This window comes from Globicephala melas, chromosome 5 (assembly GCF_963455315.2).
Source record: "Globicephala melas chromosome 5, mGloMel1.2, whole genome shotgun sequence".
Classification (NCBI taxonomy): Eukaryota; Metazoa; Chordata; class Mammalia; order Artiodactyla; family Delphinidae; genus Globicephala; species Globicephala melas.
In genome coordinates this window covers 19,180,214-19,194,416 of record NC_083318.1, presented here as the reverse complement: position 1 = coordinate 19,194,416, position 14,203 = coordinate 19,180,214, and the positions used below count along the sequence as shown (strand labels likewise).

The following is a 14,203-nucleotide window of genomic DNA, read 5'->3' as shown; positions in this document are numbered from 1 at the left end:
TGATACAGCTAGATTATAGGGTAAATGCATCTTCAACTTTACTAGGAAATATAAAACTGTTTTCCTTAGTGCTGTGTCCACCAGTTTTTACCCTCCCATCAGTATTAGATTGGAGTTCCCACTGTTCTGCATCTTTGTCAACACTTGTTATTATCGACTTTAAAATTATTGCTTGTCTCGTAAATGTGGAATGGTATCTCATTGTACTTTAATTTATGTTTCTGTAGTTATTAATGGAGCTGAATTTTTAAATATGATTAAGGGGTCCTTATATGTTTTCTTATATGAAACACCTGTTGATGGTTCTTGTTTGTTTTCTGTCCATTTGACCATTGAGTCATTTGTATTTTTCTTGGTTCACAGAAATTCTTTGTATGTTTTGTATATTAAACCTTTGATGTTATATGTTCAACATATATTGTCACCCAGTCAGAGGCTTATTTCACTTTTTGGTCTTTTGATCAACATATACTCTTAATTTTAATGTAACTGAATTAATATTTCCTTGTTTTATTGTGTATTTTTATGTCTTGAAGAAGACATAAAAATATAAATTTTTATATCATCCTTCTGTTCCCAGGATCATGAGAAGATTCTCTCATATTTACTGTTAAACATTTTGAAGTTTTGCTTTTCACATTTAAGTTCCTAATCTGTAAGGAATTGACTGGTTTTTTCTTCAGTTTGGTATGGAGTAGTATGCATAACCAGTTATCTCAGCATGATTTATTGACTAATCTGTTCTTTTTTTCAGTGATAGATAATCCAACTTTATCATCTGTTAAGTGTTTATGTATATGGGGGTCTATTTCAGAGATCTCTATTGTGCCTCAGTGGCCTGTTTGCACCAGTGTCATACTGATACTTGACTTTTCCTTTCTTTAGAAGTTGGCCTGGTTATTTTTGTTTATTTGCTCCTTCAGATACATTTTAGAATCAATTTGCCAAGTTCCCTGAAAAAGCCTGTTTGGATTATTTTAGAAATTGAGTTGAATCTATAGATTTACTTGGGGGAGAATTAAAAATATTGATTTTGAGAACTGACATAGTATTTAACCTTCTTATTCCTGCATATGTCTATTTCTCTGTTTCTTTAGATCATCTTCAGTGTTTTTCTATAAAGTTTAAAATTTTTCAACTTAAGGTTTTTGTTTATCTGTTGCAAGATATGTTTATTTACTTAGATACCTAGGCACCTTATGTTATTGTTGTTATTACAAATGGTATATTTTATAAATAGCATTTTAAACCAGTGGTGGTATGTACAAATGCACTTGATGTTAATCTTATACTCAGCAATCATATTAAACTATTTTTATTATTGCTAATAAGATTCTGTGGAGTTTCCTAAGTAGATATTCATACCATGTGCAAATAATACTTTTGTTTCTTCCTTTCCAGTCTTTATGCCTTTTTATTTTTCTTATCTTACTATGTCTCTACTACCAAGTTCAGTAAAAGGGGTACTGTTGGCATCCTTGTTTTACTCATATTTTTTAAGGGAATTAATATTTCACCAGTGAATATGATGTTTGCTGTAGGTTTTTGCTGGGTTATTTTTATCAGGTCAAGATAAGTTACTTTTATTCCTAGTGTGCTAAGAGTTTCTATGAATGATTGGCAAATACTTATTATTGGATACTTTTTTCTGCTTCTGTTGAAATTAAAATATTTTTTCTCCTTTATTGTATTAACATGATAAATTACATTAATAATTTTAAAAACACATATACATATATGTGAATACATACATACATGTATGTATTTTTGTATGTATGTGTATGTATTTATTTCTGCCCTCTAGCATTTTAGGTTTTCTTTATTGAGAGGAATTTTTCTGAACATCTTTTCTTATCAGAAACAGAAGCACTTTAAAGTGAATTTCCATATTTTGCAGAGTCAGAAGTGTTGGGCCTTCAGGTATTGGGCTAAATGGCTCTTCTTGTCTGTTTATTCAGGGCATCCATGAAATAGAAGAGCCAACAGAAGCAGCAGATCAAAAGCCAAATAGTCAGTTTGGAACTAGGAAGATATGAATATTTAGGAGCAAAGAAAACATATTGTCAAATATCTAGTCAGATAACAACCCATAATTCTCCTTGCAATAAAGGAAAGGGACAAAAACAGTAGGAAAAAAAAAAGGCTATACTAGTGATAAGGGATGACCTGAGGCCTAGTATTACTTCAGTCTGTGTTTTTATTTGGTAATGTTGGTGGTAGTAATAGTAGTGGTAGCTACTGTGGAGGGCAGCCGGCACCCCTTGCAGCCTGCAAGCCATAGTCAATGACTCTGCCTGGTGAGTAAGAGGAGATCAGAGCAGTTGTGACCTATCTGGCCTTTCACGGTTGCACCAGTTGGTGAGAGAGCGTGTTTCTGTTTATGGATAACTCATTCCAAGTATAAACGTTACTGTATAGTGAGTGAATATAGTGAATGTGACATATAGGAGGTGCCCTTTAATTAGTATGTGGAAGAAAGAGAATTATTTCTGGCACAATCGAGAATACTAGGAATATATAATAAATTTTAAATGTAGGCAAAATAGGCTGTTTAATGTTTGAGTGGAGAGAATTGCTTATGTACAGAACAGTATCAGTAGATTTGATTGGTTGGAAAGGAACATGCACATATACATTAGACAGTATATGTAATAGGCAATAATAGATCTTGATTTTAACAAGGTTTCTGCTACGCCTTAATGCCCTCAATAAATAGTTGGAGAAATATAGCCTGAATAAATAGTACAGGTTGTGTATTTATAATTGTTTGAACGACTACATGCCAAATTGTTGATTTAAGTGTTTAGAACCAACAGTAAACTAAAACTCAGACCATATTCTTATTTGGAGTATGGTCCCATTATTATTGTTAAGGTCAAAGATACATGTTTTGTAAAATTTTATACTCGACGAATGTTTTCATTGAGTATAATTTAGTTGGTTTGACAATTTCACTGTTTCCTTCCATACTGAGTCAGGATCAAGAGGCAAGTTATCAACTGCTAACTATTCTCTGTGAATAAAACACTGTGCGGATTGCTGTTGTTTTGTTTTGTTTTACACTTTAATTTCTCTTGTTTTAACTCTTTCATAATAAAGGCAGTTTCTTTTCTACCTTACGTGAAATAAAGAGAACACTTACAGGTGTTTCTCTAGCACCTAACACAATGCTGGGCACCTAGTAGGCTTAATAAATGATATTTGCTGGCTTAATAATACTGGCTGATGCTTTATAGTAACCATACATATATTTAAAGATGGGAAATATTTTATAAACAAATTTAAAATATCCTTCTCATATCTTTCAACATAGGTTTGGAAAATGCATACTTTTTTTAATAGACACATTTGTTGAACAAAGTAAGGAATGAATGAGTGAATGAGCACCTGAACAACAAACAGTAACTTTCCTTATTTCTTACAGGTGCACAGACCAGATTTACATTTGAGCTGCCAAATCACAGATTGCGTTTTACTTCAAAAGTTTCTGCCACGGATATGTCAACCATTCCTCCTTCTGCCAGTCTTAACCTTCCTCCTGTTACTATGTCAGGGAAATATATAATGGAAGAGCATGATAGTTATTCAGACCAGGTGTGGAGTATAGATGAACTGCCTTCTAAACAAGGGTACTATTTACAGGGAAATTATCTACGTTGTGTGGCAGAAGTAAGTTCACTTTTTAATTTTCTTACTCTTTGTAATTTAGGAGCCTTCAAATTTTAGTTGTACCAAAGTATGTAGTGATCAAAAAAAATCATCAAATCATTTATTCCTACAGAATTTTTTACTCTGGTGTGTGTGTGTGTGTGTGTGTGTTTACGTACACATCTGTATGTGTCTCTCTCCTTATAGTTTTATTTAAACATGCTTTTTTTTCTTGTTTTAATCATCTTTGAATTCATATTTATTATATTGGGTTTCACATGCATCTCTACAATATTTTCATGATTCATTTGATTATAAAAACGCTAAGCGTATCTAACATTTGTCAGGTGCTTCATATTCATTGACTTGTACAATCCTTAAATCAATCCTTTGAGGTAGATATTTTATTCTCATTTTACAAGTAAAGAAACTGAGCCGTTAGAGAGGTTACATGATTCATCCAGGTATACATACTTATTAACAATATAAAGGTCATACAGAGATAAAATAATTACAAGCAGATTCACAGACTAGTTTCTTTACTAAGGGAATTTGAAAGCCAGCATACATGATTCCATCATTATATTTTCCCTTTATATCTGTACAATTATCACAAGTTTAAAAAGCATTTGGATATGTTTTCATTTGATTTGTGGTAAGTAGGCCATTTGTTATCATCCTAATTTGTTATAGTAGAAAATCAAATTTAGAGAGATTAAATAACTTTCCCTAAGTCTCCCAACTATCAAATGAGAGATGTAGGAGTCACACAGTGTGCTCGTCCCTCAGCTTGCTTTGTCAGTTTGTCAGAAACAATTGCAACCTTATCAAAAATCAATTTACCAACTCTTTGTTTTATAAATTTTATTCTCTAGAATCTGAAGGATCTATAAGAATGCTCTTTGGCGTCTTTCTAGAAATATTACAGCTAAGTAGGATATATTTAAGTCTGGTTTACCTTCTTTAGACTCTGCTTGTCCTAGAACTTCTCGTGTACAAGATGCTAGAAGTCAAATATTTATTTACTAAAAGGTGGATTATAAAGCATATTTCATTTGTGCTTTCTACACTGAAGAATAAGTGTTCCAGACTGTAGTTTAGCAATACTGTTATTAATGGTTCATTTGACAGAAAATGAAACAAATCAAATGCAGTATATTGCATAGTTCCTTACTAATATTAGCTATTATAAAGGTATAAAGTTTGTAATTGGGGCAGAACGCCATCCCAGATTTACTAAGAATGCAGTTAATTACAAACATTCGAAAGAATCTAAAGTTGCATCTCTCTGAGAGTTGCCCATTTAACTATGGCCTAAAATAGACACATGTGAAAATCATCTTTGCCCATTTGATACTACTATATATAAAATAAAAGTGCCCAGTGAAACTTAGACTAAGAAGAGACTGCTACATCTCTTTTGCTGTTAACTTTTGATCAAAATGTGGACACTATCAAAGTGACAAATGTTGAAGTATTTGCCTTACTTATAAGGATGTTTCAATTCATCGTTAACATAAAACTCAACTCCAGTTAGGGCCGGCTTTCTATTTAATCTATTTATTAACTAATTCTTGCCAGAAATTTTGGGCTTTATACTAATCATGGGACATGTATTATAGTAAAGCTGACTTTAGTATATCTGATTTGCTAATTTGCTCAAATGTAGCTTCATGAGAGCCATAATTTTGTTATTTTTATTCACAGCTGTATCTTTAGCACCTAATGCAGATGGTCAATAAATATTTGAATGAGTAAATACATTTACTTTCACTTATACTGGTCCATCTTTCTAACTCTACAACAGTGGTCATTAAAAATAAATATTACTCTACATAAAATTTCAATTTTGCAATCAGCAAGTTACCTAGAGTATAATTTTCATTCATTTTCAAAAGATTTCTCATACCTTATTGGCTACTGTTATTTTAAAATATGGGGGGAATGGCTCATAACAATGTCAGGCCAGTAGAGTATTGGGGAATCTGAGTATTTTTAACCCTTTTTCAGTATTTTCATTTCAAATAGCATGTAGATAATTGTTTTTCCTCAGAGTTTGGCATGACTTATGTGAGATGTATTTTAAACTAATATAGTCAGTATGTTAATCTAGTATTCTGATTTTGTTTGGCAGGTTGGTTCCTTCGAACATAATCTTACAACCGATCTTCTAAACCACTTGGTATTTGTACAGAAAGTGTTCATGAAGGAAGTTAATGAAGTAATACAAAAAGTTTCTGGTAAGATGATTTGATACTTATAGTGCAGAACATACAGCAGGTTTTTATTCTCATTGACTATATGATGGTCCATGTACCAGTGGTATGAGTATCGATCCTATCATTTAGATGAAATTGTTGAGTAACTCCCTAAAAATTCTGCATTCCTTTTTTTTTTTTTTTTTTTGCGGTACGCGGGCCTCTCACTGTTGTGGCCTCTCCCATTGCGGAGCACAGGCTCCGGCCGCGCAGGCTTGGCGGCCATGGCTCATGGGCCCAGCCGCTCCGCGGCATGTGGGATCTTCCCAGACGGGAGCACGAACCCGTGTCTCCTGCATCGGCAGGCGGACTCTCAACCACTGCGCCACCAGGGAAGCCCCTCTGCATTCCTTTTATAGCTTTCTCACCTACAGATTGTTTTGCTTATTACTTTTGTCATATGTAATATATGCATTTACAATTTATAAATTAAACAAAGGTCCCTTATGCTTCCCTTCCAAAAAGAAAAAGCTTAGTGTGTGTCTGTTAACTAAACTAATCTTAATCATTTGGGAACAAAATTTAGATCAGTATTAAGATTTCGATTTTAATCTGTATCAGATGGTGACAGTATGCTGGCCACATGGTAAATTGTCTATAGCAATCCTTATTATATTTTTGCTATTCCTCAAGATCAGATTATAAGTGAGTTTCTTAATCACTATTTTATATTTTAACCAGAAATATATGTTTGATTTAAACAATTAATTGATTTTTAATTCACAAGGTAAAGTATTAAGAGGCATTAGGGTGGAAAACAAGTTGACTGTATAACAGTTCTTGAGGCTGAATATTTCAGTATGCATATAATCATGTTAAAATAATAGTTAAGCCTCATCTATAAATTGGCATCGAGAGGAGATTCCTCCATGTTGATGGATAAATTCATTCATTTTACAAATTTATTAAGTATCTAGATAGTACACTATATTTGTGATGAGTTCTCTGAATGACAAGAAGAAGGTGCTATGTCTGTGTCAAAGGAGAAACTAATGTAGCCTAAGGAATCAGAAAAGGCTTCACAGAGGAAGTCATATTCAAAACCTCACAAGTGAAGCCTCATTTGGCAAGAAAGGAGAAGTAGAGAAGATTCAGGCAGAGCTTATGGACCAGTGTTTGATAAGGCCCTGAAGGAGGACAGACCATGGATTAGGTAATTAAATTATGTAGCAGCTGTGTGAGCAAGAGATTTTCCTGGTTCTCGTGGGTTGGTTCTGGTTGTATCTGAGGTCAGGAAGCTACTTAATGATCACATTGAAGAAGCCTAGCAGAGCTATAGAATTTTACAAGTTAATATAAAAATCAGATCAATTGGTAGTCTTGGAATTTTTCTAAAAATGGTTGAATACAAACCATTAAGGGAGGGATGAATACATAGCAGAAGCCCCTTCTGCCACTGAAGGTGTCTCTACTTGGAGACCATATAGAAGTTTTAATGTGGCCCATTTACCTGGTTGATATCACATTAGAACATTGTCTATAATGTGAAAGTAAAGAATATTTCAAGTTGGTAATTTTTTATGAGTTTTAAAGAGTATTTTCAAGACTGCTATTGCTGAATATGTATAACTAAAAAACAAACAGACTTTTCCATTAACTAATCTTGTATCTTACGGTAAAAAGCTAGGATTATAGAGTTCCTCGTATTAGTCTGGTACTGTAAGCTGTCAAAGTGGTTTTGATGAAAAAGAAAGGCTTTTCTTAACCTTTGAATTACATTCAGTTAGGAGTTATAAGTAAAGTGTATCCCTAGGTCTATGAATAATGAACTGGAAAAGAAGACTGGAAATTAATGTTCTAACCATGAAGACTTGCTAATCACTGTGAAGAATAGAGAAATCAGATAATGATGCCAAAGTCATTTAGTGGCTAGATCTGCTCCCTGAACCATTCCTTCCTGACTGTAGAGACAGCATGAACCCTAGGAAAATAGCTGAAATGTAAATCACATATCATCCAGCTGGCCCAGGGCCTCATGGAGCACAGATGTCCCCTTATCTTTTTCAAAACCAGAGAATGTAACAGATTATTGAGAGGGAATACTTAGAATCCCTGTAGCCACATTTCTTAGTATTCTCATCTCTATATTGCTTCCCTACTCTCCCATAATCTTCATGATTATTTTCCTTATTTGTTTCTTAAACTTTTTCCTCATGCTTTTCCTTCACGTTACATTTAGCTTTAGGACATTTTCTATTGCATAGGAATACTCATGTTCACAATCATCATCAAGTTTGTTAGGAAAATTCTTTTTTGAAGAATCAGTTCTTATAATCTTATTGCCCATGGATTGCCTGGGTTTCAGAAAGATGTAGATAAGCACTGACTTAGTAAAGAGAAGAGGTCTATTTTTGAGTATGTACAGCCATTTATATGTAATGAGAAATATATATATAGTGAGGTTACATTCTTACAATTGGACCAGGTCTATATTTAATTCATAACAAGGTAGAAACTGTGGATTTAATGTGACTAATAGTGTCTCTGATATTTCTATAAACTAAAAGTATTATGTAATACATTTTGTAAGAGGCAGAGCTTGTCTTTTAAATTAAAAGAAATTTTTTTTTTCTGAAACTATGTAAAAGATATTCAGGATAGTGATAGATGAACAAAACAAATAGCCTTTTTTAAAAATCAACTTTATTTTTTAGAGCAGTTTTAGGTTCACGGCAAAATTGAGGGCAAGGTACAGAGATTTCCCAGATACCCTCTGCCTTCAGTCATGCATAGCCTCCCCCATTATCAAAGTCCCCCATTAGAGTGGTACGTTTGTTACAACTGACAAACCTACATTGACACACCATTATCACCAAAAGCCCATAGTTTACATTAGGATTCACTCTTGGCATTGTACATTCGGTGGGTTTGAACAAATGTATAATGACGTGTATCCATCATTATAATATCCTACAGAGTAGTTCCACTGCCCTAAAAATCCTCTGTTCTTTGCCTATTTATTCCTCCCTTGGTTGCTTCGAGGTTTTGGCCATTATGAATTAAGGTGCTGTAAACATCCATATGCAGGTTTCTGTGTGGACATAAGTTTTCATCTCCTTTTGGTAACTGACAAAGTGCAAGATTGCTGGATCATATGGATCATATAAAAGTATGTTTAGTTTTATAGGAAACTGCCAAACTGTCTTCCAAAGTGACTGTACCAGTTTGCATTCCCACCAGAAATGAATGAAAGTTCCTTTTGCTCCACATCCCCCCAGCATTTTGTGGTGTTTGTCACTGTTCTAGATTTTGGATATTCTGATGGGTGTGCAGTGGTATCTTACTGTGGTTTTAATTTGCATTTCCCTGATGACATGATGTGAAGCACCTTTTCATGTGCTTATTTGCCATCTGTATATCTTCTTTGGTGAGGTGTTTATTAAAATGTTTGGCCCATTTTTAATCAGGTTGTTTTCTTATTGTTGAGTTTAAGAGCTCTTTGCATATTTTGGATAACGGTCCTTTACAAATGTATCTTTTGGAAATATTTTCTCCCAGTTGTGGCTTGTCTTGTTATTCTCTTAACACTCTTCTCAGAGCAGAAGTTTTTAATTTTAATAAAGTCTAGCTTGGGACTTCCCTGGTGGTCCAGTGGTTAAGACTCCATGCTTCCACTGCAAGGGGTGCAAGTTTGATCCCTGGTTGGGGGACTAAGATCCCTCATTCTGTGTGGTGTGACCAAAAAAAAATTAAAATTAAAATTAAAAATTTTTAAGAAGTCTAATTTATCAATTCTTTCTTTCATGGATCATGCCTTTGGTGTTGTATCCAAAAAGTCATTGTCATACAGAAGGTCATTAAGGTTTTCTCCTTTGTTATCTTATATGATTTTTGTAGTTTTGTGTTTTACCTTTAGGCCTGTGATCCATTATGAGTTAATTTTTGTGACAGGTTTAAGGTCTATATCTAGATGTATTTTTTTGCATGTATTTTTTTGTATTCTAGCAACATATGTTGAAAAGACTGTATCTTTGCTCCATTGTATTGCTTTTGCTCAATTGTATTGCCTTTGCTCATTTGTCAAAGATTAGTTGATTATATTTATGTGGATCTATTTTTGGGCTCTCCCTTCTGTTCCATTGATCTTTTTGTCTGTTATTTCACAAGTACCACACTGTCTGGATTAGCTTGTAGTTTTGAAGTCAGGTAGTTTAAGTCTTCTAGTTTTGGTCTTCTCCTTCAATATTTTATTGGCTATTCTGGGTATTTTGTCCCTTCACGTACACCTTAGAATGAGTTTGTCGATATCCACAAAATAACTTGGTAGGATTTTGGCTGGGGTTGCATTGAATCTAGAGAGCAAGTTGGGAAGAACTGACATTATCAGAGTTTTGTAGGTTTTTTCATGTAGATCTTGTATATATATTGTTAATTTATACTTAAGTATCTTATTTTTTGTGGTGCTAATGTAAATAGTATTGTGTTTTTAATTTCACATTCCACTGTTTATTGCTGGGATATAGGAAAGTGACTGACCTTTTTATATTATTAACCTTGTATCCTGCAGTCTTGCTATAATCACTTATTGGTTCCAGGAACTTCTACATAGATGATCAGGTCATTTGTGAACAGAGACAGTTTTATTTCTTCCTTCCCAATCTGTATATCTTTTTTTCCCCTTTTCTTGTCGTATTGCATTAGCTAGGACTTCTTGTATGATGTTGAAAAGAAGTGGTAAGAGTGGACATCCTTGGTTTGTACCTTATCTTAGTGAGGAAACTAAGAGCTTTTCACCATTAAGGATCATACTAGCTGTAGGTTTTTTGTAGATATTCTCTATTGAGTTGAGGAAGTTCTCTGCTCCTAGTTTACTGAGAATCTTTACTATCAATAGGTGTTGGTTTTTGTCAAATGCTTTTTCTGCATCCTGTAATATGATAATGTGATTTTTCTTCTTTAGCCTGTTGATGTGATGAATTACATTAATTGATTACCTACTAGGAAAAAACTTCCCATCCCACTTATATTTGCTCCCTGGGATGATGCTAAATTCAATATACATAGAAAAAGATGAATCATTTTAAGATAGAATATTTGAAAGGTAAGCATACAGAAAAGTTTTTACAATAAGGAGAGGAGAAGTGGAGATAGAAGTTGGATTTTACAATATTAGAACATTATTTCCTGAATGCCACAATGCCTGGGCAACAAATGGTCTATTAATAGGAACTTTATCCCCAGGGTCCTCTGCCCGTATTTTGTTTTCATGTATAGGCCAAACGTTTATTGTCACACTCTTAATTATTACCTTATTTTTTATTTCTCTACCTTTATTTTTTCTTCCATTCTTTTTTGTTTATGACACACAAATATAAATGACAAAGGTCACATTTTTGGTTGAAGAAATTATTTCATTGTACTGTTTTTCCCTCAAATATATTTTCTCAGGTGTATAATCATGTTTGGTGTAATTATACGTATAATATCTTAATTTAGTCCTTATAAAATGTTCTTTTTTTTTTTTTCTGGCCGTACCACGCAGCTTGTGAGATCTTAGTTCTAGTTCTTATAAAATGTTCTTAATAAATATCTACATATGCAGTACTGTCCCTATCTTATAATATCTGCCTCAGTGAAATGTGACATGCTAAAGTTCCCTGTTAAAGATTGAGTTAATGATCAGGAAAAAGAAAATGTTGTGTGTGTGTGTGTTTTTAAGCACACAAAGTAGTTATTATTTTCCTTTTAAAGAAATTGCCTCAAACCTTCAATTATTTAACCTCTTTCAGGTGGAGAGCAACCTATTCCTCTTTGGAACGAACATGATGGAACAGCAGATGGAGATAAGCCTAAAATTCTACTCTATTCCCTGAACTTGCAGTTTAAGGTAACAAAAATAATAATATAATAATGATTCTTTAAGAAGTATTTTTCTACTTAATTAATGTATGCTTGTAGAAAATCCATATGATATATGAGTATGCCAGATAGAAAATAAAACTGAAGTATAACCCTGTCCATGCATAGAAGAAGCTTTAACAATTGAATATCCTTTAGGACGTTTTCCTATTTGTATTTTTATATATGTATATATTTATGCATTTTTAAAAACCTTGAATACCTTTCCATGTCAGAACATTTAGATCCACTTTATCTTTTTGAACAGCTGTGCTATATATTATACAGTTGTAACAATTTAACTACTTCCTTCAGATGAACCTTTTGACTTTTTTTCTAATTATTGCTGTTATAAATTACTCTGTAAGAAATATTTTGTACAGTTGTCCAGTTAAAATAATACCTTAATAGAAACGTTATTTCCAATATTTACGATATTAGTGTTCTTAAAAATAAAAATCATTCTTACCAAATAGTTATTTACTTGTAATTAATGTATTTAACACATGAACAGTCTATATTTTAAATACAGAATACTGGAATAAAATTTAATAGCTAAAAAAGTTCCGACTGACATGAGAAATTAAAGGATGTTGCCAGTTTTATTAGTTCATCAGGCATCCTATGTGTGTTTAAAAACATGGCTGTTTTATTTATCATATATTGAAAGATTTCATTTGTGTGGGTGTACATTGTTGATTTAAGATTCTTTTTTTCCTCCAAACATATAATCTGCTAGGGTATTCAAGTAACGGCCACAACTCCCTCAATGAGAGCTGTGAGATTTGAAACTGGACTGATTGAACTGGAACTTTCGAACCGACTTCAAACCAAAGCTTCACCAGGAAGTAGCAGCTATCTGAAACTGTTTGGTAAATGCCAAGTGGATTTAAATCTGGCATTAGGACAAATTGTTAAACATCAGGTGAGTGCTGAATATGTTGATATTAAAACTCTGGCTTTTAAACTTTGCACATCAATTTAAACTACTTTAAGTATTACTATACTTTAAAAAGTATTGAGTTGAAGTTCGTAAAATCTGATTGTAAATTCTAATAAAAAATCATTTAAGAAGGCCCTTATAATTTTACCTTGGTATTTCATTGAGTATATTGGTGGTATATTGTTCAGTGCAAATGCAATCACATGAAACTTGAATCTAGTATCTTCATAAATATTCGTTTATAATTTCTCTTGATTTTGTTAAACAGTATTTTTTATTTCAACACTTTGTACTAACATTGGTCAGTCTTTAAAATGTTACTAAGTTTCTTAGCTGTCCTGTTTGATAATGGCAAATTTTGCATGCTATAATATTAAACATGTAAAGTTTTAAAAAAAATGTGTATATATACAACAGTAAATCAGATTTCTGTTGTATAAAAATTAACTTTCACAGCTCATCAGGGAATTATACTATTATTTTTGCTAAAAATTATTATGTAGATTTAACCTTTTTCCTTCTTTAGTTTGAAGATTAAAAGAATACCAGTCACTTTTCAAAACTGAGTTGCTATATTAAACATTATGTGGGGGAATAAATGAACAAAAATTTCATGTCATCTCTAGAAAAACAGTAATTTTTTCAAATAGAAACACAGTTCGAGAGGAGAGAGGATCTGATTATCTTGAAACATTTAATATATTGCCATTGAGGCTATGGCCCTAATCCTAGCTTTTGTATGAATTTTATGTATGACTTCCTATTTATTTCTTATATACCCATCCATATTGTATATTAATTTCAAGTGTTTATGGTACAGAGTATCAGGAATTTATCATTGACAAATAAAATAGAGAAAAATGTACTGTAGTTCTTTTAGTGAACAATACCATTAATGGTGTTAAAACTTCTAATTTTTTAAATTAAAATATTTTCCATTATTTGATTTTATTGAGCTTTTAATTTTATTTTAGGTTTATGAGGAAGCTGGTTCTGATTTTCATCAGGTTGCCTATTTTAAAACTAGAATTGGGTTAAGAAATGCCCTGCGAGAAGAAATCAGTGGTTCTTCAGATAGGGAAGCCGTGCTTATTACCCTGAATAGACCAATTGTTTATGCACAGCCTGTGGCCTTTGATAGAGGTAAGATGAAGTCTATCAATACTGTCTTGTTAGATTTAGAAATGTTTTGGTAATGCTAGAAAAAATCATCTGTAGTTTACCAGTTTAAATGCTTGACAGCTAAATGTCTCTTAAATTTGAAATGTGAGCATCCAAAAAAAGTTTCTTGCTTACTACCATCAGTTTTTGGAGTTACTTTACTTTTTAAAGTTATTTGCTTTTTACATGGATCTATAGGAATGTCTGATTCAGAATTTTAAATTTTTTGGCTTGGATAACTATTGCACCCAATTGTCTTAGCACTATCTTTATTCATTTATTCTATAAACATTTATTGTTAACTGTCTAGAAGTGGAATACAAATATGGAAAACAGGATCTCTGCCCTCAAGGAG

At 32.7% G+C, this 14,203-nt stretch overlaps 1 protein-coding gene across 2 annotated transcripts in view; it reads left to right on the top strand.

Moving 5' to 3' along the window:
* BLTP1 (bridge-like lipid transfer protein family member 1) overlaps window positions 1-14,203 on the top strand; it is a 191,765-nt gene that overhangs the window by 127,358 nt on the left and 50,204 nt on the right. For both annotated transcript variants that reach the window (XM_030863930.2, XM_030863932.2), the window contains exons 51-55: window positions 3,425-3,669; window positions 5,783-5,888; window positions 11,636-11,733; window positions 12,484-12,669; window positions 13,662-13,830. In XM_030863930.2, the coding sequence (XP_030719790.1) occupies window positions 3,425-3,669; window positions 5,783-5,888; window positions 11,636-11,733; window positions 12,484-12,669; window positions 13,662-13,830 (804 nt within the window). The remainder of the gene's footprint in view (window positions 1-3,424; window positions 3,670-5,782; window positions 5,889-11,635; window positions 11,734-12,483; window positions 12,670-13,661; window positions 13,831-14,203) is intronic.